General features: G+C 41.0%; 1 protein-coding gene across 2 annotated transcripts in view; it reads left to right on the plus strand.

Annotated features, from left to right (window-relative positions):
• The window catches only part of DOCK5 (dedicator of cytokinesis 5), a 241128-nt gene that overhangs the window by 149647 nt on the left and 70078 nt on the right, over window positions 1–21403 (plus strand). For both annotated transcript variants that reach the window (XM_074285430.1, XM_074285431.1), the window contains 7 exons: window positions 2803–2875; window positions 4480–4583; window positions 5229–5418; window positions 9882–9979; window positions 11127–11216; window positions 14433–14533; window positions 18458–18592. In XM_074285430.1, the coding sequence (XP_074141531.1) occupies window positions 2803–2875; window positions 4480–4583; window positions 5229–5418; window positions 9882–9979; window positions 11127–11216; window positions 14433–14533; window positions 18458–18592 (791 nt within the window). The remainder of the gene's footprint in view (window positions 1–2802; window positions 2876–4479; window positions 4584–5228; window positions 5419–9881; window positions 9980–11126; window positions 11217–14432; window positions 14534–18457; window positions 18593–21403) is intronic.

Raw genomic sequence — 21403 nt, forward strand, 5'->3', positions numbered from 1 at the left:
GTGGGGTGAGTGGTATGTTGACCTTGGACCTGGAACACCTGGTTGGAATTCCTGACCCAACTACTTCATAACTATGTGCCTTTGGGCAGCCCAGCTTCCTTCTCTTTGAAGTGAATCAGTTGGACTTAATGACTTCTGGGACTCTTCTGGCTACTGATCTATAGATTCTGTGGAACCTATTAGATCTATTGTCCAATGAAAGCACAGCTGTTATGAAGGTGTTTTTTTTTTTTTTTTTTTGTCCTCCAAATCTTTCGAAATTCTATGATGGGAACACTAACATGGTGCTGATAATAAGAGAAATGTGAGAATGAGTTTAGAATGCACACAAACCTTAACAGAGGGAGAAAAATTAACCATTCGACAAACATTTAGGAAGACACTACTTTGTGCCATGTACCATGTTAGACGTTCAGAATATCAGTGTCCCCACCTTCCATAACTTCTCATTCTAATGGGAGACACAACATGAGTTATCAAAAGATATGTATACCCACATACATTATTTTCCAGCAAGCAAAATCAATTTATTTCTATTTTCCAGAGTGAAGAAGGTTGATTCTAAAGGACAGAGATTAGGTCCTTAACTCTCTATCTTTATAACTATTATTACTAGTGTCATATACACAAATCCCACAGGATGAATTGTGACCAGTCCCAATTTAATGGCCCATACAGCATTTAGGAAATGTGTATGTCTCCCTCCTTGTACTGTTATTTCACTCTGCATCAGCTTATGAAAATTTGCCCATAGTTCTCTCAGTTCCTTCTATTCAATGTTTTTCAACTCAATAAATTTCCATCATATTTAAATATCACATTTTGATTGGCTGTTTATCAGTAAATGGATTATTTTGTTTTACAATTTCTTTGTTGTCACAAAAGAGACTGCTATAAATATTTAATATAATATAACATAAGTAGATAGATAGACAGACAGATGGACAGATGGATGGATGTTGAGAGAAAAAGAAGGAGATGGATGAATGTATGAATAATAGTTAAATGGATAGATGGATGGATGAATGTTGAGAAAAAGAGAGAAAGAGATTAATGGATGGTCAGATGATGGATAGATGGATAATAGATAGATATAAATAGAGAGATAGGTGGATAGATAGATAGAAAGAAAGAAGAATGGGTATACTAATAGATAGATAGAAAGGAAGGAAGGAAGGAAGGAAGGAAGGAAGGAAGGAAGGAAGGAAGGAAGGAAGGAAGGAAGGAAGGAAGGAAGGAAGAAAAAAAGAAAGAAAGAAAGAAAGAAAGAAAGAAAGAGAAAGAAAGAAAGAAAGAAAGAAAGAAAGAAAGAAAGAAAGAAAGAAAGAAAGAAAGAGAAAGAAAGAAAGAAAGAGAAAGAAAGAAAGAAAGAAAGAAAGAAAGAAAGAAAGAAAGAAAGAAAGAAAGAAAGAAAGAAAGAAAGAAGAATGGGTATACTGATAGATAGATAGATAGAAAGAAAGAAATAGGTAGATAGAGATAAATAGATAGGTGGATAGATAGATACAGATAGATAGATAGATAGATAGATAGATATAGATAGATAGAAAGAAAGAAAGAAAGAAAGAAAGAAAGAAAGAAAGAAAGAAAGAAAGAAAGAAAGAAAGAAAGAAAGAAAGAAAGAAGAATGGTTATACTGATAGATAGAAAGAAAGAAATAGGTAGATAGATATAAATAGATAGATAGATAGATATAAATAGGTAGATAGAGATAAATAGATAGGTGGATAGATAGATACAGATAGATAGATAGGTAGATAGATATAGATAGAAAGAAAGAAAGAAAGAAAGAAAGAAAGAAAGAAAGAAAGAAAGAAAGAAAGAAAGAAAGAAAGAAAGAAGAATGGTTATACTGATAGATAGAAAGAAAGAAAGAAAGAAAGAAAGAAAGAAAGAAAGAAAGAAAGAAAGAAAGAAAGAAAGAAAGAAAGAAAGAAAGAAAGAGAAAGAAAGAAAGAAAGAAAGAAAGAAGAATGGTTATACTGATAGATAGAAAGAAAGAAATAGGTAGATAGATATAAATAGGTAGATAGAGATAAATAGATAGGTGGATAGATAGATACAGATAGATAGATAGGTAGATAGATATAGATAGATAGAAAGAAAGAAAGAAAGAAAGAAAGAAAGAAAGAAAGAAAGAAAGAAAGAAAGAAAGAAAGAAAGAAAGAAAGAAAGAAAGAAAGAAAGAAGAATGGTTATACTGATAGATAGAAAGAAAGAAAGAAAGAAAGAAAGAAAGAAAGAAAGAAAGAAAGAAAGAAAGAAAGAAAGAAAGAAAGAAAGAAAGAAAGAAAGAAAGAAAAAAGAAAGAAAGAAAGAATGAATGAGAAAGAAAGAAAGAAATAGGTAGATAGATAGATAGATAGATATAAATAGGTAGATAGAGATAAATAGATAGGTGGATAGATAGATATAGATAAATAGGTAGCTAGATAGAGATAGATAGATAGGTAGATATAGATAGATAGATAGATAAATGGATGGATTGATGGATAGATAGATAGATAGATACATAGCCTGCCTGCTTTTTTTTTTTTTTCCTATTTTGGACCTCCTTCGGATAGCAATCCCTGCCCCATAATGGGATCAGTGTCTCAAAAGGCACAAATAGTTGTTTCTGGAGAAACCAACTTTTCATTGAGTTTCTCTGAGTTCTAAATAAAAACTTTGGTTGGAAATAGAGCTGCCTTCTATCCCATTGCTTTCTGTGAGATGCGGGGGCTTCAGTGAGTCTTTCTGAACCGTCTGGTTCAGAGGTAGAAAGTTATATTAAATATTCAGTCTTTTCTTATTAATATGCAGGTATCTATCGCCATTGAAGAGGTCACCCGTTGTCATCTCAGATTTACCTTCCGGCACAGGTCCTCACAGGAATGTAAGTATCAAGATGTCTGTAGCACAGACATTTTCCAAGAACAATATTGACTCTTGCTTCACTGTACTTTTTAGGGGCCCTGGAGACTGACTGTGTTTGGAAAGCAGACATGGCCAAGTCCAGCCTTTGGCAGCTTCCACCTTCGAAGCTGAGCTTTCCCTGGTACTAAGGAAGGAGTAGGGAATATTTATGTGGCTCTCCTCATAGCCAAGCTAAAGAAAATGTCATCCTTGTTCGATGAGAAACCGATGGGTTTCAGGCAGATTTCCAAACTCTCCAAAGTTTGTTGTTTCCATATGGCACTATTAATGTTTACATTAGTTGGAAATGACCATGCTAATACTTTATCTCGATGGAATGTTTCTGTCCATCATCTGAATTCTTCATAGCACCGTGCTCATTTCTCCCCTGCTTAATTGAGTTCAGTGAACATTTATTAACCATCTACTATGGGTGAGCCGTGTTAATCGAGAAGACTAAAAGCCAAGAACAAGCAGAGTCCTGCCCTCCAAGGACTTCCTTCCTCTGGTGTACTTATCATTCTTGCTAATATAATTATTGTTATCACAGAGTCACTGGGGAATGAGAGACAGAGAGCCGCTCTCAAAGAAGTGACGACACAGAGAATTAACATGTAGAATTTGATTAGAAGTACCATCAGTCATGTATTAAGCACCTATTATGGTACAAAGAAAGGCAAAAGCAGTCCCTGCCTCAAAGAGTTTCCAATCGAATGGAACAGAGAGAAGGGACCAGTTTGTATATTTGAGATCAATCCAGATGGAGGACATCTCAGGAAAGGCACTTGCACCTTCAAGAGAGTCTTGTAGAAGGGAGAGGAATTAGATGACTCTTACCAAGATCCAGGGAAACCAGGAGATGGAAACAAGACTGGAGAACATCAATTGAGTTGACCTCAAAGCTCACATGTCCTGGGTTCTAGTCCTGATTGTGTGACAAAGGACATGTCATTTTACCTTTCAGTAGTCTAAGGTACTCTCTAAGGATAGAAGTTGCTGAGATTTCAATTTGAATTGGTGGAAGAAATTTCCTTTTTCCAGGAGTTTCCTTATTTTTAGGAAATCACAGGAATAAGCTCTATTTTTTTCATTAATGGTTTTTCTCTTCTCCTGGATTGTTAATTTTCTGAGGAAAAACTGTGTGCTGCTTATTTTTGTTTCATTTTGTTTCTTTCTTCTTCTTCTTCTTCTTCTTCTTCTTCTTCTTCTTCTTCTTCTTCTTCTTCTTCTTCTTCTTCTTCTTCTTCTTCTTCTTCTTCTTCTTCTTCTTCTTCTTCTTCTTCTTCTTCTTTCTTCTTTCTTCTTCTTCTTTTTGGTGGGGGATGGACAATTAGGGTTAAGTGACTTGCCAAAGGTCACACAGTTAGAAAGTGTCTGAGGCTGGATTTGAAGTCAGGTCCTCCTGACTCTAGGACCAGTGCTCTTTCCAATTTATTTACCTTTGTATCTCCTCCAGCAATCTGTCTTAGTGAAAGAAGAGATTGTTCTATACCCTTCTCCTAGGCACTCCTCATCATCCCAAGAGGATTAAGAATTAAATCACCATCAGCATTACTCAGAAACAAAGTTTTCCTTGCTTTACAGCCAGAGATAAATCTGAAAGAGCTTTTGGGGTGGCCTTTGTGAAGCTGATGAACCCAGATGGAACCACATTGCAGGATGGAAGACATAATCTGGTAGTATATAAGGTAAGAGCAACAGAACTTTCTAATAATGACAGTCCTAACTTCTTTCCTTGTCCATCAGATTCCTCAGATTCCTGGCTGTTCTGCCTTGATTCTTGACCTTTTTGATTTGGAACATTCCCATCTTCTTGCCCCATAAATCTTCTGTCCATATCTTTCCAAAAACACTCTATCTTCAAACCTGAGCATCCATCCTTGGATGTGACCAGTATCTTTGTTTTTATTTTATTTCCTTGGGATAAGGTAGAATTCGTAGGTTTAAAGTGGAAAGGGGCCATAAACCTCTTCTAGTTCAATGCCCCAATTTTACAGATAATAGACACAAGAGCATGTATTCTCTTCTATCATAGGTTCACAGGTCTAGAGGTGGCAGGAACCTTGGAGGCCATCTAGTATGTCTCTATCTTACAGATGAGAGAACCAAAGGCCCAGGGAAGTAACAGAGGCAATCCTAGAGAAGGCTTTGGTCCAGATTGTTATCAGAGCATGGCAGAGTCAAAGCTGGGGCCACGGATTAGAATCCTGGATGCTCTGACTCTAAAGTCACGTACCATGAATGCAGCGACTAGGCAGAACCTTGTTGACTAATAAATTATTCCTCCTTATATTTAGCATTCCCAAACCAGTGGGTTTGTGTTTTCTTTTCAGGGAGATAATAAGAAAATGGAAGATGCTAAATCCTACCTGACACTGCCCAGCACAAAGATAGAGATGGAGGACAAGGATTTCTCCCCAGGCAAAAATACGCACTTGTCCACCTTCACCGCAACCAAGGATAGCACCAAAGACAGCTTCCAAATCGCTACCCTGATTTGCTCCACAAAACTGACCCAGAATGGTGAGTCAGAGTTGGTTTTGGGAACATAACTACTGAGCCCCATGGTAAGAATGCTGGGGTTCCACTAGTCAACGGGCACAATGTGCTAAAAATGAGGATCCGAAGACAAAAGTGAACAGGCTTGCCTTCGAGGAGCTTCCATTCTGTTAGGGAGCTATGATATTTCCATGTTAATGACTGAGGTAATGTAAAATCTCTTGAAGGAGATGTCACTTGAGCTAGGTGTAGATAGAAGAAAAGAGAGAACAGGGGAGAAATGGGAAATGGCTTCTGCAAAGGTATATGGTTGGAAGATGGAGTAAAAACAAGTCTAAGTAAGAACAAGTAATATAGTCTATGAATGTGCCATATCTTATATAATCTTAACAGAATAGAATTCCCATATTCCTAGTAGAATAGAATTCCCATATTCCTAGTAGAATAGAATTCCCATATTCCTAACAGAATAGAATTCCCATATTCCTAACAGAATAGAATTCCCATATTCCTAACAGAATAGAATTCCCATATTCCTAGTAGAATAGAATTCCCATATTGCTAACAGAATAGAATTCCCATATTGCTAACAGAATAGAATTCCCATATTCCTAACAGAATAGAATTCCCATATTCCTAACAGAATAGAATTCCCATATTCCTAACAGAATTCCCACATTCCTAGTAGGATAGAATTCCCATATTGCTAACAGAATAGAATTCTCGTATTCCTAACAGAATAGAATTCCTGTATTCCTAACAGAATAGAATTCCCATATTCCTAGCAGAACAGAATTCCCATATTGCTAACAGAATAGAATTCCCATATTGCTAACAGAATGTAATTCCCATATTCCTAATAGAATATAATTCCCATATTGTTAATAGAATATAATTCCTATATTCCTAATAGAATATAATTGCTTGATGAGGATATTTAGTCAGAATCACCACAGGGGCTTCAGGTGAGGAAGCAAGTTGGGAGACACAAACCCTCAAAAGGTGAATAAAGACTCGGTCTCATGAAGTGGAAAAAATTAGCCTTGGTACTAAGACTGGAAGATACTCAGTTATAAATTCCTTGTGAGTAGGAACTATTCTGGACTTTCCCTATGCTTAGCAATGGCATGGCATATAGTAAGTGCTTAATAAATGCTTGTTGATTTGATTTAATGAGAATGCTATAATAGGTAACCTACTTGAGGCTATATTTCAGGCTCAGAGACAAGTTTGATTCGTTCAGATCAGGACTGCATTCAGGAGTTAGGTGGCCCTAGATGACGGATCAGGACACATACAGGGACAAGCCAGTTTCTATGGAAACCACTTTCTGTCTCTTGTCAGGCATCCTGGACCAAGAGCCCAGTTACTAGAACCTTAGCTCTAGGCTTAGAGAAAGAAAGCCACAGCAAGAACCCCTGGGATTCAGGACTCCATCACACTTCCAGGTCAACCCTCCTTCTATCCCAAAATACAGCATTCCCTGCCAAGACAGTCACATAGGGCGCCTCTAAAATTAATGACCAAAAGTCACACAGGAAGATTTTAGGTTAGGAAAAGCCTTTCTATCAATTAGTCTTCAAGATCATAGGATTTATATTTGAGAGAGGTCATCAACTCCACCCAATTTGTCCCTTTCTGATGTCAAGAACAGTACGTCAAATACCAAAGTTCAGGAACTTCAGCTCCAAATCTGAGGAAAATTTTACATCAAGAATGCCCAAGAACTCAGACTTCACCTTAGAGCTAATTTCACCGCATTTTGCAGATGAGGAAACTGAGGCTCCAGAAAGGAAGTGACTTGCTTATGGTCACACAGGATATGAATTCAGATCCTCTGACTCTTAACTCTCATCTCTCTACTAGACTGAGTCGTATTTTCAACTCCCATATACCTAATTAGAATAATTGCTTCCACAAAGGATCATATCAGATCTGAAAGAGACCTTAGAAATCATCTATTCATCTCCTTATTTGGCAGATTTAATTTTATTTTTCCACTTGATCTATTTTCTCTCCTTCCTACTTCCGCTCTACTCCATGTGAGACAGACAGATGGATGAACAGAGAATGAGCAATGAGAGAGAGAAACACACAGAAAGACAGAGCGTTCATAATAAATAGGAATAATCAAACAAAACAAACTATCTCATTGTCATGTCCAAATACTACATTTCCCAGTCCACACTTTGATTCCATCATCCATCTCACTGGTGGATTTTTGCAGTGATCAGAGCTCTTAGTCTTTCAAAGTTTTATCTTTCCAGTATTTTACTAAATTGTATATTGTTTCTGTTTATTTCTCTCTGCCTCAGTTCCTACAAATCCTCTCAGCCAACCCTCTCCTTTACAGAAGGGCGAAGGAAGTTCAGAGAACTTCTGCTAAGGAAAGAAGAGCCAGATCCCTAACTCCAGCTTCCTAAATTTTTCACTCTAATGTTTTTTCCACTCATAAAAAACAATTCATGTTTTTGTAACACTTTAGGGTATAGCTTGCTTCCCTCATTACAGCTCCATGAGACGTACTACAGAGTAACTACAGCGTTATTGTTATCCCCGTTTTATAGAACAGGAAACGGACACTCCAACAAATTAGGGGGGTTGCACAGCTACTCATGTAGCTAGTAAGGATCCGAGCCAGGTTTTGAATCCAAGTCTTTTTATACTATAAGACCAGAGAGAGCCCTTAACCATACTCCCAGTTGCTCCTGTGTTCCATTCCTCCTATAAAGAATCCATTGAAATACAACCCAGAACCTTGTCTTTAAATTCTTCCCCCAAAAGGCTGCGTCGGTGCTTGTTCACTCCGCCATCTTGGAAGTTGGCTTGGGTTCTTTGTCAGGACGCTGACCAGAGGAAGTCTAAGGCTATCCAAACATTTCAGATATAAAATCCACCCAAGGATCAAATGGCATTTTGATCTGCAAGAGCAGCCAGAATTGGTTCTATTTTCATGAATCATTGTTGGCTGGAGGTTGGAGTTAACATTTCAACTAAGAGAAGTGGCCAGACACAACAGAGCCGGCCCACAGGCAAGATAATCAAAACAAGCTCCCCAGGTCCCGGAGAACAAAAGAATGTCTTTGCATCATACTGCCAAAAATGCTCTGAAAGTCACAGAGAACCTCGTACAGAGGGATGGAGTACACCATTGCTCAAAGAGCAGCACACGTGGTAGGTGGGATGGATGAAGAGGAGGCTGTCGCCTCCATGTTTGTTTCCTACGGGGGCAGCTGTAGCCATAGCTCTTAAGTCCCGTGTTAAATGGATGAGCTAAAGAGAAAATGGATTCAACCCCTTGTGAATCGGAGAGCACAATGAACAGTCAGGCAGTGTTATGGTATCAATCCATCATTAATTTTAATTAAGTGCCAATTTAATGCCAGACATTGTGCAAGGGCTGGGGATTCTCTCCCTTTTCTTTGTATCACCAACATCTGATCCAGTGGCTGACAAATGGCAGATATTTAGTAAAGTCAGGTCAACAAGAATTAAATAAATACCTACGGGATACAAAAGATCAACGTCTTCCCTTCCTTCAAAGAACTTCTCTTCCATTAGGAAACAGGACATACAGACAACTATATGCATAGACTTTATAAATGCCATTTGAATTGAATTAAAAGTGGCTTTGTGATTCCAGGTGACCTGCAAGGTCCCTTACAGCTTTAAAGTCCTAGAATTAACCAGTAAGCATTGCTCAGAAATTCTATCAACTAACAACAAGCATTTATTGAGCTCCAGTTGGATGCCATGTACTGTGCTGGGTACTGAGGCGACAAAGTGAAAAGACAGAAAGAAAGAAAGACAGAAAGAAAGAAAGAAAGAAAGAGAGAGAGAGAGAGAGAGAGAGAGAGAGAGAGAGAGAGTTCATAATAAATAGGAATAATCAAACAAAACAAACTATCTCATTGTCATGTCCAAATACTACATTTCTCATATCAAAGCTCTTATATTCTATCCAAGGAAACAACACATACATGTGCAGCTAAATATAAAATAAGTTGGATTTAAGATAAGGCTCTGGGGGGAAGGATCTGGGAGATCTGAAAGGCTTTAGTGATGGAAGTTCCTAAAACATAGACCTGACCGTGGCACTGATGAGGTGAGAATGGTGATAAATTAATAAAATTGAGAGGACATTGGATGGCACAATGGATAGAGCACTAGACTTGTACTTTTCTTGACAAGGACGTGGGAGTGGTTTGCCATTTCCTTCTCCAATGGAATAAGATAACCAGTGGCTTAAGCCTTGTCCAGGGTCACACAACTAGTACGTGTCTAAGGCTGGATTTGAACTCAGGTGCTTCTAACTGCACGCCCGGCTCTCCAATGATAAGAGACATTAAACACCAAAGCCCAAACAATCATCTTCCCAGGCTGACCACTATTCCACGTGCCCGGCTATCCATTTGTATAATTGAAACAGATGAATTTGCTTCTGGAGTGCTTTCTAATGTTTTCACGTCTGTGGTTTTCCTTCCTAGTTGACCTCTTGGGGTTGTTAAATTGGCGTTCCAACTCTCAGAACATAAAACACAACTTAAAGAAGCTAATGGAGGTGGATGGGGGAGAGATTGTAAAGGTAGGTATGGGTGTGGGCGTGTGCAAGCTCACACTTGCAAGGTTAGAAATCTCTTTTTCATGACTTGGAATGCATCGACGTCAAATTACTTAATTAATTGGAAATTTATGATTTTGTTATTCCTGGTTGAATGCAAGATTATTATTTTTTGTCTGTTTGTTTGTTTTGCCATAGCGGTGGAGTGGGGAACTATAATGTAGGTGGGACTGTCAGTCAGTGGGTTAATAAGCATTTATTAAGCACCTACTTTGTGTCAGATATTAACTGACATACTGGGGCAAAACCAGTCTCTGCCCCGAAGGGACTGACAATATAAGGCAGGAAGAGAATGTCTTATTTTAAATATCATTAATAGTACTTCATCCGCACGGATATAACTCAGCTTAGAACCTAATTAAGAAGAATAATTACTTAAATTATATGCAAATTCTTCTCCCTGTGTTGCCACATCCAGCATAAACTATCCCTGGTAGTAGGGCTGGGTAATTTTTCCCAAGGATTCTCAGCCCCAACCACCAACTAAAACAACTTAATCTGTATTTTTTTTTTAAAAGAATTGAATCTGAGTTTATATTCGGTCTCAATACTGAATAGTTGTGTAACCCCAAGCAAATTGCTTTCAAACTTCAGTTTCCTTAGTTGTAAATTGTAGATAATAATAGCATCTAGCTCCCAGGGTTGTTCTGGAGACCAAATGAGATATTTGCAAACCTTACAGCGATATATAAATGCTAGTTACATCATCATCATTATCTTTATCTTTATAATTATTATCATTTAAGAGTTCATTTGAGGGCACTTTTCCTGTTGTGCTTTCTGTGAAACATGCTGTACACACACACACACATACACACCCATAATTCCATTTCTTAGGGCATCTGGTGCATAACAATAGTGATATTAATGACAGCAACTGGAATTTATTTAGAATTTTAAATTGTTCAAATCATCTCCTTTGTTCTTCATAATTTAGTGCAATTATTATCGACTTTACAGATGATAAAACTGAGATTCAGATTAAGTTGCTAAGGGTCCTTCAGATAGTATCACAGGCAAGTTTTCTAAGTCCTTCTTAAGCCCAACTCCCATATCAAGGCTCGCAGAAATGAGTCAAAATAAACTCTGTTTTTTTTCTTTCTTTCTCCAGTTCCTACAAGATACTCTCGATGCACTTTTTAACATAATGATGGAAATGTCGGACAATGAAACCTATGATTTCCTTGTATTTGATGCACTGGTAAGTAATAAGCATCTAAAGTCATGTGTATGTGAATCTCAAAGGTGGCCCGGCTGGAGCCTTGGCCCCCTTTGGCTCCTACGAGAGGTCATTTTTAGCTCTTTCCTCTCCCTCTGCCAGAGGAAAGTCCCAGAATCAGAATTGACCTCAGGAGTCATTCTAAATTGCCCCTGAACAAAAATAAAAAGCATGGTCATCCAAGGCTCTATGAAGAGAAACCCAATACCTCTCAACACAAAATAGCTATGGTCCGATCATAGTTGGATCACAGCTTCAAAGATGGAAGGAATCCCAGAAGTCTCTCATCTTACAAAGGAGGAAACTGAGGCACCCAGGGGTGATGGGAGTTGTCCAACATCCCACAATGTCAAAGCAAAACCATAACTAAAAACTTGGGGATTTTTTTGTTTTTGTTTTGTTTTTTGCTCTTTTTTATGTCATAACATTGTAATGGTAAGATAAAAAGCTCACAAAAGCTCTGTTTGTAGAGGAGCCTAATAAGCCACAGAAGTCAGGTGCTATATTGTGTTCTACATATGGAGCGTTATTTTCTTTTGTTTCAGATTCTAAAGGCCATAGGACATAATGTACGCTTTGTAGATTTACTTGAATGATAGAATAGACTCCAAAAAGAGAGACTAAAACAAAAGAATAAGGAGAACAAAGAAACTAATTCTTCACTTACTTTTACTACAAGAAATCATAATTTCTTCCCACTCCACCCTGTTCACCACAAGACAGGGAAGGTTTAATACATTAATCTACAACTATGGCTTTAATTGTTTGATTTTTAAATTTTAAAAACCTCAGTCATTTAAAACTTAACCTGATTATTTTATAACTTAAAAAAAAACTTGGTAAAATAATTCCTCCTATTTTAATAGGATTTCTTAGTTTCAGGTTAAAACCAATTTTTTAATGAATCAGAAAGGACCTCAGGATTACATAATCTAACTTTTCATTTTTTTAAATAGTTTTTATTTACCAGATCTATGCATGGGTAATTTTTACAACATTGACAATGGACAAACCTTTTATTCCAACTTTTTCCCTCCTTCTCCCCCCCTGAGATGGCAGGTAGACCAATACATGTTAAATATGTTAAAGTATAAATTAAATACAATACATGTATACACGTCCAAGCAGTTAACTTTTCACTTTACAGATGAGCTAAGTGGTGATCAGACACAGTCCCCTTGCTCACCATCACTCTGGCCCTAAGTTATAGTTCAATGGCTGGGTATTATAGAGTTACAGATTTAGGCTAAATAAAGAAAACTCCCCGTAACAATTGATGCCATCCCAAAGTAAACTGGACTTTGTTGAGAAATGATAGATTTTCTCCTCACTGGAAACCTTCAAGTAGAAGTTCTTGAAACATACTTGATCTGAGCCTCGGTTTCATCATCTGTAAAGTGGGATAATAATTGCACTGAATTATGAAGATAAAATGAGATGATTTGAAAAACTTAAAACGCTAAATAAGTGCCCGTTGTTGTCATTACTATCACATTACCCTTTGTCATCATCGTGGGTAAGATTTCTGGTCTAATACAGATTGGATTGAGCGATCTTTTCAGGCCCACCCGGAGCTTAATTTTTGTGATAGCCAAGTGACCGGGATGTCGCCCTTGACTCCTCAGTTCCACACTCGGAGGGTGGACTCGTTACCACTGGGAGATGTCCCCAGCTCCAAGATTATAGTCTGGGCTCTGTTACGCCATCCACCATCCACTCGGGTCTATTGAAATATTCCGCCGAGTCCCCAGGAAGACTATTTTCCAATCCTGCTTTTTCCTGGAGTCTCGCACTCTAATATTAACGCGGCCTGAAGATTACGTTAGCTTTTCTGGCCACCGCTTTGAGTTTCTGGCCCTACTTCAATTTCGTGGCAGCCACTCACTAAAACCCCTGGGTCTTTCTCAGATAAACTAAAGTTAGCCGTGTCTCCCGGAGCGTGCATTTGGAAAGTTGCTTTGTGGATCCCAAGAGTGAGACTTGGAGTTTCATTTCCTAAGAAAATAAAGCGCTCTTCTGTCCCTCATTTACAGCTTTGTAAATACTAGTATGACTGTATATATTTAATTGTCGACTGTGGCAGCTCGCTGCCATGGTGCAGATTCGGGGTCTGAAGATGGCGTCCTCCCTTTCCAAGGTCACAGCCTTGGAGCAACGTCACCCACAGGTGTAAAACCAGAAGCCCACCGGGCAAAGGAACGTCTGTTCAAATCCTGCCTCTGTTGTTTTCCCCTGTGGGGTTTTGGCCACGTCACTTAACCTACCTCATTCTCAAGTCATCCTCCACAGAAGGAAGAGACTTGACTAGATGGCCTCTAGGGAAGGCCGCCACGGTAGAGCGAGCATTGACTCTGGACTGATAAGACCTTGGCTCCGATGTTTAATGTTTTTCATTTCCCTTTGCCTCAGTTTCCTCATCTGTAAAATGAGTCAGCTGGACTAGAGGGCTGCTCCAGTTCCTCCAGCTCAGACTCTGTAAGCTTTTTTTTTTTTTCTCTCTGAGGCTGGGTTAAGTGACTTGCCCAGGGTCACACAGCTGGGAAGTGTTAAGTGTCGGGTCCTCCTGAATTCAGGGCTGGTGCTCTGTCCACTGCGCCACCTGGCTGCCCCCAATCTGTAAGCCTTTAATGAAACCCCACTGTATGTTCAATAACTGTACGTCATTGGTCAGTTCACAAGCTGAGAAGCTTCCCTCATCTGTCAGATGAGGGGGTTGGTTTCAGTGCACTGGAGCCTTCCAGCACCAGGTCCGGGTTCATGGGCCTGGGAATAATCGTGCTGTGGGGGTTGGCGGGGAAGGACCTGATCAAAAGCTGCTTCATTGGTTGACATCGAGCCCTGGGACTTTGCTGTCCCCGCCTAGGACAGGATGGACAGGAAAGGAAACTTGTTCTATTGAGGCAGTTTATGGGAAAGTCTTGAGACCCGCTGGGTGCCCAGCTCTGGGGACCAGCCCGCCGCTGCCAGGAGGAAATCACCCGGAACGTTCTAACAAGTCCCAACCTGGCCGCGGCTCGCTGAGGTCTTTAGGTCGGCCCCGGGTTTGCCTTCCCCTTCGTCCTAGAAGGAAAAGGGGGAACGGGAAGGAGGAGATCGAGCAAGCCGGGACGCAGAGACCTGGGCTGGGTGGCTCCAGCTGGGGCCAGGACGTCTGCGGATTACGCGGGGCGCGATCCTTATCATTGTCTCCTCTGGCAGGTATTTATTATCTCGCTGATAGGAGACATAAAGTTCCAGCATTTTAATCCTGTACTTGAAACCTACATTTACAAACACTTCAGTGCTACCTTGGCGTATGCGTAAGTATCATTGCAAGGGACTCTGGGGGCGCTTTTTGGATGCAGAGATGGGTGTGAGCTCAGTGTGTGTGTGTGTGTGTGTGTGTGTGTGTGTGTGTGTGAGAGAGAGAGAGAGAGAGAGAGAGAGAGAGAGAGAGAGAGAGAGAGAGACAGAGAGACAGAGAGAGACAGAGACAGAGACACACAGAGAGAGAGACAGAGACAGAGAGAGATAGAGACAGAGAGACAGACAGAGAGAGAAGAGAGAGACAGAGAGACAGAGACAGAGACACAGAGAGAGAGAGACGGAGACAGAGAGAGATAGAGACAGAGAGACAGACAGAGAGAGAAGAGAGAGACAGAGAGACAGAGACAGAGACACAGAGAGAGAGAGAGACAGAGAGAGAGAGACAGAGACAGACAGAGAGAGAAGAGAGAGAGAGACAGAGAGAGACAGAGAGACAGAGAGAGAGAGAGAGAGAGACAGAGAGAGACAGAGACAGAGACACACAGAGAGAGAGACAGAGACAGAGAGAGAGACAGAGACAGACAGAGAGAGAAGAGAGAGACAGAGAGACAGAGACAGAGACACACAGAGAGAGAGACGGAGACAGAGAGAGATAGAGACAGAGAGACAGACAGAGAGAGAAGAGAGAGACAGAGAGACAGAGACAGAGACACAGAGAGAGAGAGAGACAGAGAGAGAGAGACAGAGACAGACAGAGAGAGAAGAGAGAGAGAGACAGAGAGAGACAGAGAGACAGAGAGAGAGAGAGAGAGAGACAGAGAGAGACAGAGACAGAGACACACAGAGAGAGAGACAGAGACAGAGAGAGAGACAGAGACAGACAGAGAGAGAAGAGAGAGAGAGACAGAGACAGACAGAGAGAGAAGAGAGAGAGAGACAGAGAGACAGAGAGACAGAGACAGACAGAGAGAGAAGAGAGAGAGAGACAGAGAGAGACAGAGAGACAGAGAGACAGAGAGAGAGAGAGACAGAGAGAGACAGAGACAGAGACACACAGAGAGAGAGACAGAGACAGAGAGAGAGACAGAGACAGACAGAGAGAGAAGACAGAGAGAGACAGAGAGACAGAGACAGACAGAGAGAGAAGAGAGAGAGAGACAGAGAGAGACAGAGAGACAGAGAGAGACAGAGAGACAGAGACAGACAGACAGAGACAGACAGAGAGAGACAGAGAGAGACAGAGACAGAGACACAGAGAGAGAGAGACAGAGAGAGACAGAGAGACAGAGACAGACAGAGAGAGAAGAGAGAGAGAGAGACAGAGAGACAGAGACAGAGAGAGACAGACAGACAGAGAGAGACAGAGAGAGACAGAGAGACAGAGAAAGAACACAGATTCCTGCTTAATTTAATTTCCTATTGTCAGCAAAAAGTCTTGCTCCCTCTGAGGGCTCTCCTCCCAAACTGCATTTCAGCCAGACTGGCCAGTGTTGGTCCTGTTCCCGTAATATTCCACGTCCTGTCCCCAGGCTTTTGCCTAAGCTGTGTCCTGGAAGGCTCTTCCTGCTTCCTCCACCTCCAGTCATGAGCTCACCTCAGCCGCCTCGGAGGGGAATCTCTTCTCCATCTTTCCTTTCCGCAGCCTGGTCCTTTGTGCTTTCTCTTTCCTCAGGTCATTCTTCATTTTCTGTCTGCTCACTTGAGGGGCAGCTTGGCAGAGGAGGGTAGAGGCCCAGCAACAGCCCAGAGGAGCCTGAGCAAGCTCGTTCCGACCCCTCTGAGCTCGGGGCAGCCTCTGTGGCCCAAAGCCGCGAGCATCTTTGAAGCCGGAGCCCCTGGTGTCCGCAGCCCTCCAAGCTCCCCGGCCAGAGAGGAGAGGCCAGTCTGCCCTGCCCAGGGCGCTGCTTCACCCAGCAGTTGCCATAGTGATGAATCAACTATTGGGCAAACGTTATCCCTGTCTCTCAAGAAATTAATTAAGCACCAACTGTGTTCCAAGCATCGTGTTTGCTTTTGGAATTGCACAGAGAGAACATGGAGTAAAACCTGCCCAGCCTGCCTTCGGGAGCTTCCATTCTCCTGAGCCAGATACATAAAGATGCTGCGACTAAAGTCAGGAGGACCCGAGTTCAAATCCGGCCTCTGACACTTAACACTTCCTGGCTGTGTGACTCTGGGCCAGTCACTGAACCCCAACTGCCTCAGCCAAAAAAATAAATAAAGTAAAGCTGCTTTGGCTCCATTCTTTCATGAATGGACTTCTATCTCTCTCTCCAGAGCTGCCCATCTTAGGCCCTCTTTTCCCATGTCTTTCCATGACTCCTTAACAGGAGAGTCCCCCCGACGTGCCTTGGTACTAACTCTGCTTCTCTAGTTAGAATGGCTACAATGAAGCTTACGGTGCAATTAATAAGCAATTTTTAAACATTTATTAAGTACCTACTATGTACCAGGTGCTATACTAAGTATTGGGGATAGAAAAAGAGACAGAAGGCAGTCCCAGTCTTTAAGGAGCTTACAGACTAGGGCCTGAAGAACCATCCCTTATAACAAAACAAAAAACTTTAATAAGAGGAAGAAGAGGGGAAAAGGGGAAAAAACCTGCAAAAACGAATGCTATGCATATGCAGTATTTCCCATGTGCCCCCTACCTTTCAGGGGTCAGTACCAGAATGGTTTTAAGGTTTCGATTACAGAAAATCTTTGTTGTTTCAGTTGGGTCTGACTCTTCGTGACCCCATTTGGGATTTTCCTGGCAGACGTCCTGGAGGGGTTGGCCAGTTTCTTCTTCAGCTCATTTTACAGATGAGTAAACTGAGGCCGATGGAGTTAAGTGACTTGGCCAGGGTCACACAGTCCAAATTTGAACTCAGGTCTTCTTGATTCCAGGTTTAGGGCCCCACCTACTATGCCACCTGTGGCACCGGCCTACTATTGATATTAGTCACAACTGTCATTTCCGTAGCCCTTTGCAGTTTGCCACCTGCTTTGCATGCAGCCTCAGTTAGTTCAGTGTGGTCCTTGGAAGATGAAAGCTGACACGGTCCTTTCCTGCCTGGACCTTGCCATCTCCCGGGGGCTGGGAGACAGTAATCACCCCAAAAGCAGCAGGAAAACTAATAATTAGCCCATTAAAGTGTGCCTTTGAGCAGATATTAATGCCTTTTTTTCAGATGATGAAATTAAGTCTTTTGCAAAAATAATTAAAGTAGAATAATAATGGGGAAAAGGGAAAGTCCAAATAAAGAGCTCTGGTGGAGAATTGAGGAGGGAGTGGTAAGTTCTAGCTGGTAGAATTTTTGGAAGGAAAATGAGCAAAGATGAGAAGGGAGTGAGCGTTAAATTGGGAGTCAGAAAGACCTGGGGCTCTATCCCACCTTGACATTTACTATTTCTGCCGTCCTTGGTAAGCTACTTAGCCTCAGTTTCCTTATCTGTGAAATGGGGATACCCTCCTCAGATTATTGTGAGAGAAGGATTTTTGTGAAGTGCTAGGGAGCCATGACCTATAATTAAAGACCTTCTGGGCCTGGAGTGAGGAATGCCTTTTGTGAAGGTTTACAGGAAAAAGAAAGCCTTGGTGGAATACCTAATGATATAGTTTGGCTGAATTATAGACCATCTAAAAAGGAATCATATTGGAATAAGATTGCCAATGAGGGTTTGGAGCTGAGTGGTGATGGGGCTTGAATGCTTGGCTTTTGTCCTGTTGGCAATAAGGAATTGTGGAAGTTCTTTATTTTGTTTTGTTATTTATTTAAATATTTTAATTAAATTATTATAAAACTCTGCCCAATTTCACAGGTTGGTAAACTGAGTCACAAAACTTGAATTTGCTTTTGCTTACTCATAGGAGATTTTGAGTCCTTATTTCCACTATCCAGTGGCTCATTTTTCCTCCGGGGCGGGGGGGATGTTTATTTAATATTTTACTTCATGACATGTATTTTCTCTCTTTCTTTTCTTGTCTCTCCAAGGAAACTCACTAAAGTGCTGAACCATTATGTGGGTAACGCTGAAGACTCCAGCAAGACAGATTTACTTTTTGCAGCCCTGAAAGCCTTGAAGTACCTCTTCAGATTTATTGTCCAATCTCGTGTGCTGTACCTGAGGTAATGAATCCTACCTGCCAATTACAGCCATTTGCACCTGTCAATGTGGGCCTGGCAGCCTTGAACCTTAGAGCGGGAGTCTGAAATCCAGCTTCCTGGCCCACCGATAGATGCCCTATTGCTCATAAAAGAATATGTTTGATTTTGCTTAATATTAATTTTATCCTGCCCAGAGCACTTAGTATGGTAAATATAGACCACAAAACTGGCCTATGAACCTTAACTACAACCCTGGAGCTCCAAAGGAGTCAACGAAAGCAGATGTTTATATTCAAGGGAAATCGCATGATACTCCCAGCTCTCCCATTAGGCTGCCAAGGTCACTCCGTGTCCTTCATGGCCCAGTCAGTTTGAGAACTACTGCTGCTTGGAAAGATTATATCAGTGTCATTTGCTATCCTTATGTTATTTTTATATGATTGACTTTGATTGGTTTCTTGATTGATTACTTGATTATTTATTAAATGTCTTCCTTTCTTTCCTTCCTATTCCCCTCTCTCCCTCTATTCCTTCTTTCTTTCTTTCTTTCTTTCTTTCTTTCTTTCTTTCTTTCTTTCTTTCTTTCTTTCTTTCTTTCTTTCTTTCTTTCTTTCTTTCTTTCTTTCTTTCCTTCTTTCTCTCTTTATTACTTTCCTTCCTTCCTCCTTTCTTTCTTTCTTTCCTTTTTCTTTTATTTTCTCATTTCTTCCTTTCTTCCTTCCTTCCTTCCTTCCTTCCTTCTTTCCTTCTTTCTCTCTCTTTCTTTATTAATTTCCTTCCTTCCTCCTTTCTGTCTCTTTCTTTCCTTTTTCTTTTATTTTCTCTTTTCTTTCATTCTTTCTTTCCTTCTTTCTCTCTCTCTTTATTACTTTCCTTACTTCCTCCTTTCTTTCCTTTTTCTTTTATCTTCTCCTTCCTTCCTTCCTTCCTTCCTTCTTTCCTTCCTTCTTTCCTTCCTTCCTCCCTCCCTTCCTCCTTCCCTTCCTCCCTTCCTCCTTCCCTTCTTTTCTTCCTTCCTTCCTTCCTTCCTTCCTTCCTTCCTTCCTTCCTTCCTTCCTTCCTTCCTTCCTTCCTTCCTTCCTTCCTTCCTTCTTTCCTACTTTCTCTCTTTCTTTATTAATTTCCTTCCTTCCTCCTTTCTTTCTCTTTCTTTCCTTTTTCTTTCATTCTTTCTTTCCTTCTTTCTCTCTCTTTATTACTTTCCTTATTTCCTCCTTTCTTTCCTTTTTCTTTTATCTTCTCCTTCCTTCCTTCCTTCCCCTGATTCACTATGAATGAATGAGTGGAAATTTTTTTTTTTTTATTTAGCAGAGACTTATCTCCTATCTTCCCTTCTATTAAAATAAATGATCCTAGAGGGCAAGAATCTTGCTTTGAGAGAAGCAGCCTTTTTTTTTTTTTTTTTTTTTTTTTTTTTTTTTTTTGTTTCTCCCAGTAGTCAGCACACAGCAAATGCTTTTTCAATGCTTGCTGATTCATCATAACTGGGGCTGCAGATACATAAGAGAACTAGTCCCTTCCCCCAGGGAACTTATATTCCAATAAAGCAAATGACTCAAACAGTCTGGGTGACCCAGAAAGAGAGCGCCAGCCTGAGAGGGTTTGGTGAATGGCGAGTGGAGCCATAAGATGAACAGTGAACTCAGGCTGTCTAAAAACCATGGTGGGTTGATTGGATTATGGTGCATTGAACTGGAGGTAGTGGGGAAGAGGCTGAGCCCTCCCAGGAAGATGGCCAGAAGTGACCTTAGCATTTAAGCTTTTCAGACTCATTCGGTGTAACGTGTTCATAATGAATCCCTGCCGGCACCTGGTAATTAGCAATCCTTCTAAGTTCTTGTAAACCGTCTGATCCGCCTCCCGGTCTAGAATTTCACTAGGAGTGAACCCCAAACTCACCAGTCTCTACTTGCCACATCCAGCTTTTTCTCCTTTCGTTTTCCCACGTCCTCCCTGCTGTTTTCAATCATTCCTCATATCGAGTATTCTCATTCCACAACCACACCTGCAAATTCCTTCAGAGTGAGTGGCAAAAATGAGATCACGGAGCAGGCAGAGGAGGAAGTCTGGCCCTGCGCTCCCTTCTCTGTATCCTCAGCCTCTTGGGGGTTTCTTTTCTCATCTGTAAAATGAGAGTCATAATCATGTTTGTCTCGGTGACTGCAGGCCCTTAGAAAAGTTCTTGGGGATCCACCATGGTAATGACTTAGCGCATCACGAGTGTCGCATAAATCTAAGGCTGTGTGCCTTAGAACAGTGTAATCAGAGCTGTCACGAGTCACCCAAGAAGAAGAAGAAGAATATCTAGCACTTATAGGGAACTTTGAGGTCTGTGAAACCCTTTAGAAATATGGTCCATTTGGTCTTTACTGGCAGAGGTAGGTGCTTGAACTTCCTAACTCAAGGAAACAAGTGGATCTGGGGTCAGACAAACTCATCTTCCTGAGTTCAAATGTGGTCTCGGGTGATCCTGGACAAGTCACTCCACCTTGTTTGCCTCTGTTTCCTCATCTGTAAAATGAGCCAGAAAAGGAAATGCGAGCTCCTCCAGTCTTTGTCCTCCTCCCTTCCCCCCAAATCACCTGATTATAATTTTTAGTATCAGTCCGGGCCCAGAGTCTGGAAGGCATTTACCACAGCTCAGCCTGCCGTTATCTCCTCCCCTCTCCGGCCTCTCCATTCCCTCTCATTATGTTTGGCTTAATGTTTCTTGGTTGCGAAGCATCCTCCTTAGACGCCAACCAGCCCTGTGCTCTCTCTTCAAGATCTTGCACCATCTTTCTAAGCTCAAGGTCCTTTCCTTCCTTTTAACTAAGCTTTTGAGAAACCACC

Source organism: Sminthopsis crassicaudata, chromosome 2 (assembly GCF_048593235.1).
Source record: "Sminthopsis crassicaudata isolate SCR6 chromosome 2, ASM4859323v1, whole genome shotgun sequence".
NCBI classification, from domain to species: domain Eukaryota; kingdom Metazoa; phylum Chordata; class Mammalia; order Dasyuromorphia; family Dasyuridae; genus Sminthopsis; species Sminthopsis crassicaudata.